We start from the raw sequence: 14505 nt of genomic DNA on the forward strand, positions 1-14505 counted from the left end.
ATAGACTTAAGAGCTAGTAGTTGTTTGAAATGATGGGAGAATAAAATCCATCATTGGATTTAACACGAAATGAATGAAAATTGAAGGTCATCCGAATTGGATCCATATAAAATGATTTTTTAAGTTCGAAAAAAGTAATAAGTATGATATATCCATCTAATTTTATTTTTCATGTTGTGAATGCATAAATTAAGTGTTTGACAAAATAAAAGAGAGACGATATGTTGATTTGGGAGTGGTCAATAAATTGCAATATCATTAAATTTATATTCATTGTAGGCTTCTTAATTTTAAATTGTTTAGCTCAAAACAACATATGGGTAAATAAGGAATTTTGAGAGAGGGTGGAGAGTGAGGGAACTTAGAAGAAAGTGATGAGTATGATTATTATGATTATTATTGCTATTGTTGTTATTGTCGTTGTCGTTCTTATTCTTATCATAATCATCATCATCAATATAAACATCATCATCATGATCATTATCATCGTCATTACCATCATCGCCGTCATCATGCTGTTATCATGAAACTACAAAAATGTGAAGACAATGAACTACGGAGATAAAAGTATCTAATAAATAAGTTGTTCCATGAGCATCCTTTAGATAACATGACCAAGTTTATTAATCTATCATATTAAAATAGAAAGATCAATGCTATATGTGCATTGGCTTATTTTATAAACATGTCATCAAGTTCTTGCTTGGTAGGTTGGAGGACCTGAACAATTTTAAGAAAGAAAAACACTAGAAAGATTTGTAATATGAGTAGTAGTGTCCAATAAAGCTTATTAGATGATACATCAAATAGTAATCCTAGCAATGACCAAATGATGAAGTAATAAAATAATTTATAATTATCATTTTATACTATCGTATAAAATTTTAGTGATAATTTTATAATCATGAGAGATGTAACACAACATCTTATACGTTCCTGTTGTATTAGTTGAATTAACATATATTTATAACACTTGGTGGAATAATAAAGGGAACTTCTGACGCTACTTGCAAGAGGATGGGAGGGTGGTCTATAAATATTTACTTACAATTAATTAATGATATTTATGTAATCTAGGAGAGTAACTATGAACATATACTTGAGTCATAAAAGAGAGGGTGAGTATGAAATACGCTAACTCATAGAAAATTAATCCAACTAATATCTTATACTTGTATCATATATATATATATATATATATATATATATATATATATATATATATATATATATATAAAACTTAGATTGTTGGATAAAATAAAAATAGTTAATATAAAAAAGAGAATTATTAGCAATTAAAAAAAACAAAAAACTAGTGGATTAAAATCCTGTTGGATTTAATAAAATATCATAGGCCATCGCAAGATGTAATATTTTTCAATAAAATGACAAAGATATGTATTTTACTAGATCTTTATTTGTGTAAATATTTATGAAAGATGAAACTACACCCATCAACTTCTTTTTTCTTACTTCACAGGTAATTGCCATTAAATTTTTACCATGTTCAAAAGATAGATTATTCAATAAATATAAGATAAGAATTGTATTAGAAATGTTACATATACAGGTGGGTAATTGAGTCGAGTCAGGTCAGATATGGGTCGAGTTGGATGTGAAAAAAATAATCCACCCAAACCTGACCTATTTATTAAACATGTCAAAATTTTAAATCTGAATCTAACTTGTTTATTAAACAGGTAACTCGACTTGACCCACATAATCCATTTATTAAATAGTTTAAACAGCTTGAACGAGTTAGATAGATTTTGAGCTAGTTAAATGGGTTTAAACAGGTTAAACAGGTTAAGCATATCGGGTTACATAGGTTAAATAGGTTAAATAGGATTTAAACAGGTTAAACAGATTAGGTCATAATCCGATCTAATTATTAAATAAGTCAAAATATGTTAAATTAGTTAAAGATTTAAATTTAAATCCAACTCATTTAATAACAGATTTAGACGAGTTGGCCCATTTACAACCCAAACCCATTTATGTCAAATCCAAACCTGCTGAAAGCAAATCGTTCGTGAGTCGAGTTAACAGATCGGATCATAAATTGCTATCCTTATATGTACTGGTGAAAGTATATGCATTCTTTTGTAGATGCACTACACATTTAAGCACCAGCTAGAAAAAACTCATTCTCAATATTTATTTATTTATTAAATTTATTAATAAAAAATTATATAAATTACACAAATAATATTAAACACATGGCAAAAGTTGAAAATCATTTAAAATTTATTTATTTTTAATATTATTATTGTAAACAAGATGTCGATTATAAAGGCAATACAAGCAAGAATATTGAAATGATTTTATGTCTAGATTATCTAGTGGGAAGAGTAGTATGAGCCGTTTTGTCAATTTGTCTAACAAAAATGGAAGGTAGAAAACCTATAAAATGGTGTAATATTTAAATATCTTTGTTGTCTCACAGCTGATGAAATATTAAATTATAAATACAGAATGGTGAAATTTTATAATTTTTATATATTGGACCCAACACTTAGCAGTAGGGTAATATTAGAAAAAATAGATTCAAGTAAAAATTTGTTGGTGATACATTATTAGTCATCGGCTACATTTTAGTATATGTAGATTTATATTCCATTACAATAAGAGCCGTTACTTCATATAAATCATAATGGTTATGGTTTAATGACTAATAACTGGTGTCCTGGTTGAGAATTCAACCAAGATGAAGATCATGCATATAACTATTTTCAGTGATGTCAAAGCTTATCACCCTACCCTTTTCCCCTTTCCCCTACATCAACCAATTTTAGGTGAAGTTTCTTTGCTATAATAGTAATACCAACATGGAAAAAATTGAATCCAGCTTATTGATAGGTAGAAATTATTATCCTACCATCAAGTTAGACTAACGACTTACTCTAACCCACATGATTCAAAATATACCATAAAAATTATAATAAAATTCTATGATTAAGATAAAAAATATTATGAAACCCTAATTTCTTACCTGATTTGCTAGTGATGTAACGCAAAACTCATGTTGAATTCGAGCGTCGTTGTTGTTGTGCCGAAGAAACCAAGGGAACAAGGATTTTGAATTGCCATCCATATCTCACCAAAGATGAATGAAAGAGAATCACAAAATCAGACAGAAAGAGATGCCTCACAACTGTCTAACATCGAGTATTATCAATTGTCATTCTCTAACTTGAATGAAATAAGATCTAAAGATCAAAAGTTCAAATAGAGAGACTACAAAGAGACACAAAAGGAGAGAAGTAGATTTAGATGGGGGTAGCATATGCAAGAGGATACATCTAGAGAGAGAAGCAAGAAAGGAAAAAGAACTAAGGAGAATAAGTTGACGAAAAAGGATCTCTTTCTTGGAGCACAAAGTTTATGAAAGTGGCGATTTATCCGAGAAGAGAAACAAAGAGAAATAGGTGATGCGAACAAGGAGAGATGTAAAGAGAGAAATAAGAGAAGAAAAAGAACCCAGTAGAAAAAATTGGGAAAGTAGGTTTGCTTTCATAAACGACAAAAGTTTATCGGAAGAAAGGGGGCAATAAATATGAGAAAAGACACAAACGCAGAAACAGGTGATATGCAAGGAGAAACGCACATAGAATGAGAGGCAAGAAAAATAAAAGCAATAAAAAATGCGAATGAAGAAATTAGGATCTTTTTCTTAAGTATAAAGCAACTAATCCTGACCATTAGATATTTATCTGCTGAATAAATTTCAAAACTACATATATTGCATTTAAATCACAAGATCTACCATTCTCTCGCTCCCCAAGGGCAAATCTTTTTATTGCTTGATATGCTATTATAATAATAATATGATTCATAGATCTCCACCTTCACCACCATTATCAGCCATGAGAATTAAAAAAGAAAAGAGAAAAGCAATGGGCTAGATCATGAGTTGCACTTTGGCAAATGGCTATATTCCTAAGAAGTTGTGATCTCAAGCCCTTTGCAAAGCTTAGTTAGTTCACCACAAATTTGCTAGTGGAATGGCATATGTGATGCCCCCAAATTGCCATTTCAGTAAGTTAACACCAATCTAAGTGGACATGAACATGAAATAGTTAAAATTAAAAATAGAGAATTGTAAAATTGCTGTGGAAGCTCAAACTTATACAATCATATCTACACTAATTGAAATCAATTATTAGCAAGGTTGTCTATGGACAGAGAACAAAGTGTGAGGGGTATAGTTTAGATTGGGGACATACTTGAATGGCTTTGAGTGTGATTTTTTTAAATAAAGATGGTTGAATAAAGAAGATACTTTATTTTGAGGTACTTGATCTTTTCCAGCTAATCTAAACCTATATTAATCTATTCGGTACGCCTAAGTGAACCCTAACATGTTAGAAGCCACTTATGGCCCCCATGCTACCAATCTTGTTGAGCTACAATTTGCTAGACCCTAGAACATATATCTTAGGCAAAATTATTTTCTAGATTTGACTATATTTGACCTGCTACTGGATGCTAGTTAATTTATTCTCAGTAATTCAAAAGTTGTCCTTCCAATACTCTTAATCTAGTACCAACCAATATATCAGTTTGTCTTGGTATTAGTTAGGCACTACATTGATACCTCTAAACATACCGCTTGATATGATATTGGAATATCAACACAGATATTATAGCCCTCATTTCCAAATAAGAAGATGGAATAATAAGTGGAGAGGATGGACAGACATATAAATTTATTCTTCTACATTAAAGGAGATTTATTTTTTATTTTATAAGGGTAGTTTTGCTTTATTATTAATTTTGTTCTTCTATGATTTCAAGGTCCACTGCTTTGGCTGGTTCGCACCCTAGCATAAAAAAAATACCTCAATTTATTTTGCATGTGTACACATATTGAAAAATACGATTATCAAATTTTTTTCCTTTGTTGGTAACATTATCCACTATTTTTTTTATAAAGCTACATTATAATATCTTGATGATCCAGATTTTGTGCTTTTTTGTTTTTTCGCATGATCTTTATACTGATACTTTTGACTTAATGGCTGCTTTCTCTTTGATCTGGTACATATGAATAATCGTTTGTATATTTTGATTTTGAATTTTATGAACCAATTATTTACATTATTTGGGTAAAAGCAGCTGTTGAATATTTGTTCATCGCATTTTTTGTACCATATATTTGATTTATTTTTTATATTTGATTGCAGATAGGGATTTAATTAAAATTTCACCGAGACTAATGCTGGATTGGTAGGCCAGCGCACTGGTTTGTGGCATCAAAGTGAGGGATTATGTATTGTTTAGATCTTTTGTGGACATTGTTTTAGGAGAGTATGACAATATTTCTGAAATTATAAGGGCGTGGGGATGTTGCGATTGGAACAAGATGAATCCGAAGAAGATACTGTGCTGTTAGGTATTAAAAAATTGAAGAAAAATTTTTGGATTTGAGGTTGAGAATTTTAATTTTGGAGACAAAAAATATTACAAATATTTATATTAAATGATTTATAATAATCAAACAAATCTCGAAGTGGAGCTTGGCACTCTCAAATGGGATCATGAAATTTTACCATCAAGATACAAAAATTTAATGACTAAGTTCGATGATCTACAAAAGGAGGCTAGCACTTACAAAAAAATATTCAATCCTGAAGCTGAGTCCTCCATAGAAGAAAGCTTGATGTACATATGTTTTACTGATCTTTTTGGATGCTTTGGTTCTCCTATCGTTACCTATAATATCACCAATCTACCACCTACATGCTGATGTGCTGGCTTTTTACTGAAAATAGTAAAAAAATTGGCTAGATATTCCAAACGAGCAGCTCATGAAGATTACTGCAACCTAAGATTTTACTCAAGCAACTACAGTACATGAAGATTTTTGCAACTGCTTAACTCTGATTCTTTTGGTATTTTGTTTAACTCTTATAGTTAACAATATAAGCAAACTGCTATATTGTCTTCTCCAGATGAAATTTCCCTGGCAAGGAGGATTGTCCTCGATGAGAAATCAACAAACAAATTACTCATTCATAAAAATCCTAGCTAAATACAGAGAAAACATAACTGAACGTGCTAGAATTAATCATCTTGTCATTAAGAGACATTAAGCTTAATTGAAAGATGGACTTGTTCCAGTTCTCAAGCACTTCGAACAGCGCTATGTTAGTGCCATTTGAAATTTGGAAATAGACACCCCAAGACAGCATAAGAATTTAAATTTCAATGCAGCACATTTTTAAGTAATGGGATGCATGAAGATGTTAAATGCAACAACACTGCCAAGGGGTTGAGCACTATTTCTGAAACTAAATCAGTATATCCTGATTCCATTTTGGTGTTTGAAAATGAAACAGTGACACAGACAACACTAGGAAGAAGTATCAGTATCAACCAATCCAATATCCATAATTTACTGCATGCAGCTAATCGTGAAGCAGTGATTCCCAACCAAAAAAACCTCTAGGAGGCCGCTTTCTGCTTCTTTGGCATGCGGTATCCACCAACAACACAGGCATGATCTCGCTCAAAAGGCTCGAGAGTAACCTGCTCTGCTGGCTTGAACTGCTCTGCTTGTAGTTTCTTCACTTCTTGCGCAAAGACTGCCTCAGCTGGCACTGTCGAGTCAATGCAGTTGGCCTAAAGAAAACATACAGAGATTGTGAGACATCCATTGTAACTCAAGTTGCTTACTCGATTATTACTAAGCATATCACTAGTTGGAAATTAAAGAATAGTTTCAGTCACAAAATAATTGAAAAAATCAAAACAAAATGCAGAGAATTGGCCAAAACTTTTGAGAGAAAATTAACAATTTTCAAGAACAATAGAAATATATAATGCAAGTTATCGATGTCATATATTATTTATTCAAAACCAAGCACAGAACTGGCAACAAGAATAAAATGTCACAGCTGCACTAGCAATAATAAAAGCATAAGATATATTTAACATGTAACTTTGAAAGAAGTGTTTATCAAAAATTTGTAAATGTATTAGCAACTAATTCATAAAATTTTTGTTGTTCAGATAAACTATGAATATAACTCAATGATCCAGGGTTAGTTTGAAGAATAGCCAGTGAAGTAACCATGAAATTTTTATTTGCATATATGTATATATATAAAACAGTAGCAACAAAGAATCAGGAAACAATGCCTATAAATCAAAAGCATCTGGCTTCCATCAGAACCATCTTTATTGGATGCATCAATCTAAATGTTCCGCCTAAACTAAATGATGAGCACAGTACCTTAATTGATATCACAAAATGACCACCGTTCTTCAAGAAATAAGATGCATTCAGTGCCACATCCTTGCCTGTAAACGAAACTAAAGTTTGAACACAAGCACGAATGTTCAAGAAATTTGTACACTTTGAATATGGAGGCCAGAGCCAAAAGAACAAAGCATCCAAGAGCAGACACGCCCAAACATCAATGCATCCCCAAATCAGTTGGAAGTAAAAAATCCGCAACACATTTTGTTAACAAAGGCTTGTTGGTCAGGCTTCTTGTAAAGTTAACGATGATCAAGTAATAACCTTTTACTTAATGCCGTGGCTCCAGTAAAGAAGATCAAGTAATAACCTTTTGCCAAATGCCAGAAAAAATATACAGATAAGAACCCATGCACTAATATGGAGAGCATGATAATGAATCATCTGATGAAAAAACTTGAAATGGTGGCATATGTGCATCAGAAACTCGGGCTTGCATCATCCAGTATGATGTCTTGAAGGGGAATCCGAGTACTTCATCATATGCTTGACATCACATTAAAAAAAAGAATAGGAAAAAATGACATCAAAAAACATATAAATAAAGGATCAACAAAAAAAATCATAGTATTGTCATGTGAATTTGAGTAATCATCAGACAAACATGACAAAATGTCAAAACATTTAGGTAAAATTTAATAAAAAAGGAGATATGCATAATATGATATTGGGGGGAGAGTGAAATCATATGCGCATCCAAAACTTGAACTTGCATCATCCATTTTGACGTCTTGAAGGGGAATCTGAGTTATTCATTCTATGCTTGATGTTAAGAAAAAGAATATAAAAAGTTTAGCATACATGGGAAATCATGAGTGTCAAGAAAAAGAATATAGAAAGTTACATAGACATGGACTATCATGAACAACACTAAAACATAAAAAATTCGCAGCCACTCAACTGAATTTCATTCAAACGCACAATCAAATGCCTGCAGCAAAAGAATTAAAAATAATACATATACAATGATGTTATCTACTGTAAACAAATCAAACTAGAAAAGTATTTCGTTGCTTTTCTTAGAGTCATGGTCATAATACTTGATAACTCACAATTACTAATTTGAAAGTAATTGCTTTTCCACTTTTAGTATAGAACCCAATAGCACCTAGAGCAAGTCCTAGAAGAGCACAAAGCTGCTTCCTGAGCTACTGGATGTAGTTATATGATTTTAGTAGTCAAGACTATGATATGTGCTCAGGGCAATGCATAAAGGCTAGTATGAACTGAAGTAAAAAAGACATCCCAGTGCCCGAGGCTCTTGCCACTGTGGTGTCTGGGGAGGCACAAAGGTACGCAGCCTCACCCCCATGTGCGGAGAGGTTGTTTCCGTGTTTCAAATCTGTGGCACCATGTCACAATGGAGCAACCACACCATTGCACCAAAGCCTGCAACCTTGCCTTTGCACCAAAATGAACTGCAGTAAGTGTTAAATGGAAACCTTGAGAAATGAAAATAGACAGACCTTGTTATTGGTGGAAAAAGGAAGAACCATAACTGAACACTGTAGAGGAAACGTAGGATGAAAACATGGTTAATGTTCTCAATATCAAACATTGTACTTATGTTAATGCATGAAATTATTAAAAAAAGAAAGGTTTCAACATAAAGCCCAAACATCATAAAGTCACATTGGCTTTTGAGTTTGACACCCACAAATATGCGCATGTATGCTTAAGTTTAAGTATGCATACAGATTATGTGTATCAGTACCCAGACTACATGTATACTGATACCTATCTTGATATGAATACAAGTAGCTTGTAAGGTATAATCAAGCATATAATATTCTAAAATCTATTGATTATAGTACTGATGAATGCATATAATGTATGTGCTTATGTAATAGTACAATATTCAAAGTAAGGCATAGAAGAGTTCAAAAACTGAAATGGAAGACAACGAAATACACAGGCTGATAGAATGGTTTTACAGCATATATATGTGGCATTACCATTAGACAGATATAGTTACATATATACAGACACACCTTAGAGAAAGCCTGCTAGACAAACAACATAGCATACAAGAATACATACTTGATCTGGCTGAGCAACATCTGCGAATATAACATCAACCATTCCAACCAGCATTCGGTATCTAGCAGGATGCCGAGCATCTTCAATGATTGGGATAACATTTGTTCGCTTCTTCGCCATGTTTACAAGGTCTCTTCCACTTCTATGTGAAAATTCAACAGCATAGACCACTCCAGTCTGCCAAGCAAGCTAGAATGAGAAGCAACACAAAATCTAGCAATTCCAAATGATTGCTTTCCTATAAAAGAGAACTATAAAATGAGCAGCACATGCGGCAAAAGTAACTTACAGGCCCAACAATATCAGAAACATGAGATACTGTAGTCCCCGATGCCGCTCCAAGGTAGAGAACTCGAGTCCCTGGAGCCTTAATTTAAATGAAAATAAAATCAGGATAGCGTAAGAGAGTTTTAGAAAACATATAGCAAACTGCTTAATTAGAAAACAAAATAGGGGGCAAAACAAGAGAAGAAAGCACTTTTGAAGTAAAAATAACCTCATTGCAAGAACAGAGCAACAGGTTGTTGTGGCTTTCAGCACTCAAAGATAATAGCATAACAGTCTAGGCAGAAGTTGAAGCAAAATTCCACGTGTTAAAGCAACTATACCATTGCAGTCAAACATGTATGCAAAAACAAGAATGCATATAGACATACCTTCATGCACACATCCATCCATGCATATACATGCATATAATTCCAGTTATTAACCACATAAAACCGGTATGTGATGGAACAGACTCAAGAATCAGATCTGGAATGTGTGCAAGTGTCTAACTTGACAAGAGGAAAAAGAAGATAAGGGAACATGCAAGAAAAATAATTTTAACTAAAATATAATTAAAAATTACATACAAGAAAAGTTAAAAGATATTATTCGTTGAAGTCCTCACATGCATGATTCTCATCCAAATTTCTCGATGATTTTATCATTTCAGCAAAACAACATTTTGCAAAATCATTTAAACACCTACATTCTTGACCAATCTCTAAGAAGCAAAAAAACTCATTCTTATTAGTAGTCTAAACTCTACCCATTTTTTAAAAGCTGCAAATAAAAATTTGATAAGCATCCAGGTGTCTAACACATATCCAACACTACTTTTAATAGCTGGATGCATGTGTCTAGATAATACAACATACAACAGCAAGAAGAAAAAGGGACCTTGCAGCATGTCTCCTGAAAACCATAAAATCTAATGGACTCATTACCATATTTGGTAACTAATGATATTCATTTTCTATGAACTAGTAATGTTTCTTGGTCCAAGTGTACAATGGAAATGCATGCATGCGAATTTGCATATCAGGGTTCCAGACAAAACCATAAAATAAACTGGTCCTAACCAAAAATAATATGGAATGAAGCCCTGAACAAAACCGAACCTCCATATTTATATAACTGTAAACATTAATATACATGTCTTCATGGATATGATAACCTTATTCATATCTCCTTCTATGCTTGGTATGGGTACATGATTAAATTTTCATACAACATGGGCTCCTTCTTATCCCATCATTAAATATTATTCTTATATATTATTTAATAAAATGCTAAACCATAAAATGGAGCCAAAGCTCCTCTTTCTCACTTTATCATTCACGGCCCCTAGAGAAAAATACACAATACAAAGAAATGAAATGAAACTGAATGAATGGGTGCTTAAGATGGTTTTGAAGAAACAAGAAACAAGGCCTAGGGTGTCCATCCATACCATACCTATCTACAATACATATTGTCCCAACTAGTTATCTGCATAGCATAATAGTGTGGATCTCTGTACTATGTTTTCTGGCTCATATAAATTAGTTATGTTATGTCATTTGGTATGATAAATTACTTTAGCTACGTAATGGAGATGTTAAAAGGAATCAGCTAGGTATCTAGCATGATTAACAATCCTAGACTACTCTAGAATATTTTGGAATTATCTTCATTTATTGAAAACATGTTTATCCAGTCCTACAAAATAATTAAAATTGGTCCATCCGAGGCTATGCAACTTCTTATCTATCATGCAACCAAATTAGTCCATCTCCATTGCAATAAAAACAACAACTCAGACATGCACGTGCAAATCAACAAAAACTCAAAAGCCAACTCAACAATAAGAAATGGAATGCTTACAATCCAAATGTTATCAACACCACCAAGAATAGCCGCTGCCAGCTTCGAGCGAAATGGATTCCATACCCGGTACTCCACCTTGGTTCCATCCTCATTCTAGAAATTAGAAACCAAGTTTAGAAATCAATACATGCCAACACAAATCCCCAACCAGGTAAAATCCGATAAAATCTACGCAATCAAACCAAAAATACGAGCTTTAACCAAGAACTTTTACTCCCAAGCACCAAAAACAAACGGAGAACAGAGAGATCGATCACCTGAACTGAAATCCGCTTCTCGCCATACACAGACTCACCCGCCGCCATGTTCTTCGTGCAGAGGGCATCCTCCTTCCCCTTGGCCACAAACACCCCGTCATGCCTGTGGGGTTGGATGACGACCTTGCTCCCACCCTTCATTCCACCACCTCGGCCCCTGCCCCTTCCCCCGCCCCGGCCGCCAAGTCGGCCTCTCCCAGGGCCTCCGCCTCGCCCACCAGGGCCTCCACCACCTCTCCCTCGTCCTCTGCCCCCACCACCATCGCTCCGGCCCTTGAAGCCGCCGCCGCGACCACCACCTGAGAATACCTCAACAATTAAGGTAACACACAGAAAACTGAATGAAAGGTTTCATTTTTACCACTTAATTAAAAACTAAAACCCAGTAATCTTTTAGAATAAAAAAGAAAAAAAAATGGTTTCCTAGAAAAATCTAACAAAAGGCAAGCAACAGAAAAAAGCTTTGAGTCGAAGATAAAATCGAATCACGTCTATATAAAGCTCGGATCTTGGTCGACATAACAGGGTTGCGAATGCAAGATTTGGACTTGGGACTCGGAGGGCGGAGAGTGAAAAAGATTTAGAGCCTAGGGTTTGAAGGCAAAATGAAAGGAAAAGCCGTGGGAGAAGGGCATTGCCTCTTGGGGGTCTCATCTCCGCAGCTCGGATCGAAGACGGAGCAGTGCAGAGGGAGGAGAAACTTTTGGAGCTTTTGTGGAAGCGGCAAAATTATAGCTGACAAACTAGGGTTCAGAGGTTTAGGGTTTCGGCCGGCATGATCGGCGTTTGGTCGGGTTCAAGGCGGGTCAAAAATTCTCGGTCCATTTTATTAAAAAAGAAAAGAAAATAAAATTGGTGGAACATTTTAAAGTTCCACGTCATATGTAAACCAAATGGCAAATTTATTCATAAGATATTTTACTACGCTAAATAACGACTCAATTTGTAAACCTCAACATCTCAAGCTTAGCAGGTGGCTGCATTTTGTTTGAGATCAAAGACATCTAAAGAAAGAGAAATAGTGTCGCTGATTGAATGACCTTCTTTTTTATAGACTATATGAGTGAGATACTCTGTAATGGTGAGACTCAGCTGCCAAGAGCCTTGCAGAATGTTTTGTTTTCTAATTTTTTTTTATTAACATATATCAGCTATGAGCTCCGGCAACCATCGCTTAGTTATTTGAAAGCCTCCAATTCTTTTTATGGTGGCCAACAGCCTGCTACGAGGGTGTGAAAGGCTTCACTAATAGACATGGTGGCTGAAGAGCTATAACACCCAGTAGAATTCATACCCTTTTACACATTGGATCCAGAGTTATTTCTTCCCTCTACCCAATGCCCATCCCACTCTCACCTAATTGAAGCTTAGGTGTCGAATAGGCAGAGCTACTGCTTGAAAAATCGGTGATTTATATATATGGGGGTCGAAGTGAGAGCCCAGGCCTTTTGAATCCCTACTTCATGACAAGTACCATTGGAACCCAAGTTTGATGACTAGAGTTATTGCACGCTACTTCTTTGATGTTACTAATGCTTCTTGATGCTTTTAGTTACGAGCGGCAATTGATAGGTTGGGTTGTTTTCAAGCTAGAATCTTAATATATGAGCTCGAATTGCCTTGGACTGCCGACCTGCACCTAATAGAACTCACTAATAGATCATAAGTACCTGATTTGAACCTAACTATAGCCAATTCGCACGATGGTCCTAATTCTAGGTTTTCTGTTACATGGATACTAAAAAATATTGTTTGGTTTTTTGAATAATCAACTTTTTTTCACAATTAACAATATTAACAATGAGTACATTAACAACACAAATATTCCCAATCATTCTTGATTGTTTTTTCTTTTAGTCACAAGGATTGGTTCAATATCTAATGGATCCTACCACTCACTATATAAGTATAAAATATATAATTTCAAAAAATTTTATTATATATATACCCCTATGACCTGATGGGATGAGGGATCTTGATCCGAACCTGACCTAACATGGGTGGTCGAGCCAAGCTAGGTAAACAAATCCAACTGGAGATTGGCTCCCCTACTTTCATATATAGGATGATCTTGGCTATTTCTCTTTTGAGAAATATCATTGACCTTGGCTATTTTCTAACAACATATTATCAAGGATTTGAAAACAAAACTTTTATGAATTTCTCTCATTTATGGTTGGCTTTTTTTTTTGTTTACATTTATACACATGCCCGCCACCATCACCTTGGATCACTAACTTGGAAGAATGGATTGCCAAAGACTCAACAAAGATGGGGTTTGATGCACCCCTCCATATGGATATGAAAGTTAAACAAAATCATAACAAACATCGTAGGAGTTTCAAAGGCTTCCTACTATCTTTACTACGACAGAAGTTTTTGTAATAGGACTTTATTTTCATATTCTTTATAGCTAAAATTTTCTAAAGGACGTCTTAGTATTATAATGTCAAAAAAATTTCATGCCTTTACTTTTTTTCTACAGCTTAGATGTCTTTTGTAGCTGGACTTTTTCTAATTGAAAGTACATATAATAAAAATATTCTCAATGAAATTATAATCCTTACACTATATAAAAGCTAGCTAAAATTTTCAATTCATAATTTTGATAATGGTTCTAATTAGATTTCTCTCCAAACTTTTACAAGAAAATCCTAATAGTGTCAGCCTCTGAGAAGGCTGAGAGACCAGGAAAACTCTTCTTGAGTTGGATTCCGTGATTCTAAAAGTCTGAATTTATAGTTCTTCATGATATATCAAATAAACAGACTAGCATAATATATCTAACAAATCTTAAATAATTTTATGAAA

The 14505-nt window shown here is 33.9% G+C and overlaps 1 protein-coding gene and 2 non-coding genes across 8 annotated transcripts; all 3 read right to left on the minus strand.

The window, feature by feature from the left end:
* Positions 1–5532: 5532 nt before the first annotated feature.
* Positions 5533–12491, minus strand: LOC103710359 (rRNA 2'-O-methyltransferase fibrillarin 2). Of its 6 annotated transcripts, none has more exons than XM_088723532.2 (8): positions 12333–12491; positions 11695–11993; positions 11435–11530; positions 9594–9671; positions 9305–9481; positions 8571–8665; positions 7238–7305; positions 6488–6624 (listed from the first exon to the last, which is right to left on the minus strand). In XM_088723532.2, exons 1-7 carry the CDS (start codon positions 12346–12348, stop codon positions 7239–7241), a joined length of 828 nt encoding a protein of 275 aa, XP_088579658.1. In that variant the 5' UTR covers positions 12349–12491; the 3' UTR covers positions 6488–6624; position 7238. The 6 variants fall into 6 exon arrangements, 4 of the variants coding, with proteins under 4 accessions (XP_088579660.2, XP_088579657.2, XP_088579658.1 ...); XR_015987937.2 differs by having other exon boundaries at positions 6555–6624; positions 7529–8665; XM_088723534.2 differs by lacking the exon at positions 8571–8665 and having other exon boundaries at positions 5533–6624; positions 7238–7300; positions 9293–9481.
* On the minus strand, positions 7680–7753 carry LOC113462945 (small nucleolar RNA snoR60). The gene has a single exon (XR_003386310.1). It is a non-coding gene; the product is annotated as a small nucleolar RNA snoR60 (small nucleolar RNA).
* LOC113462946 (small nucleolar RNA snoR60) lies at positions 7956–8029 on the minus strand. Its single transcript, XR_003386311.3, has one exon. It is a non-coding gene; the product is annotated as a small nucleolar RNA snoR60 (small nucleolar RNA).
* Positions 12492–14505: the final 2014 nt, after the last annotated feature.

This window comes from Phoenix dactylifera, chromosome 6, assembly GCF_051530095.1.
Source record: "Phoenix dactylifera cultivar Ajwa chromosome 6, Ajwa_hap1_PhDact_Kaust_v1.1, whole genome shotgun sequence".
Taxonomy (NCBI): domain Eukaryota; kingdom Viridiplantae; phylum Streptophyta; class Magnoliopsida; order Arecales; family Arecaceae; genus Phoenix; species Phoenix dactylifera.

Coding starts and splice junctions, on each gene's coding strand:
- LOC103710359 (XM_088723534.2), bottom strand. Junction 9,482..9,593: donor TTTCTGATATTGTTGGGCCT/GTAAGTTACTTT, acceptor CTTGCTTGGCAG/ACTGGAGTGGTCTATGCTGT. Junction 6,625..7,237: donor ATTTTGTGATATCAATTAAG/GTACTGTGCTCA, acceptor TGTTTTCTTTAG/GCCAACTGCATTGACTCGAC.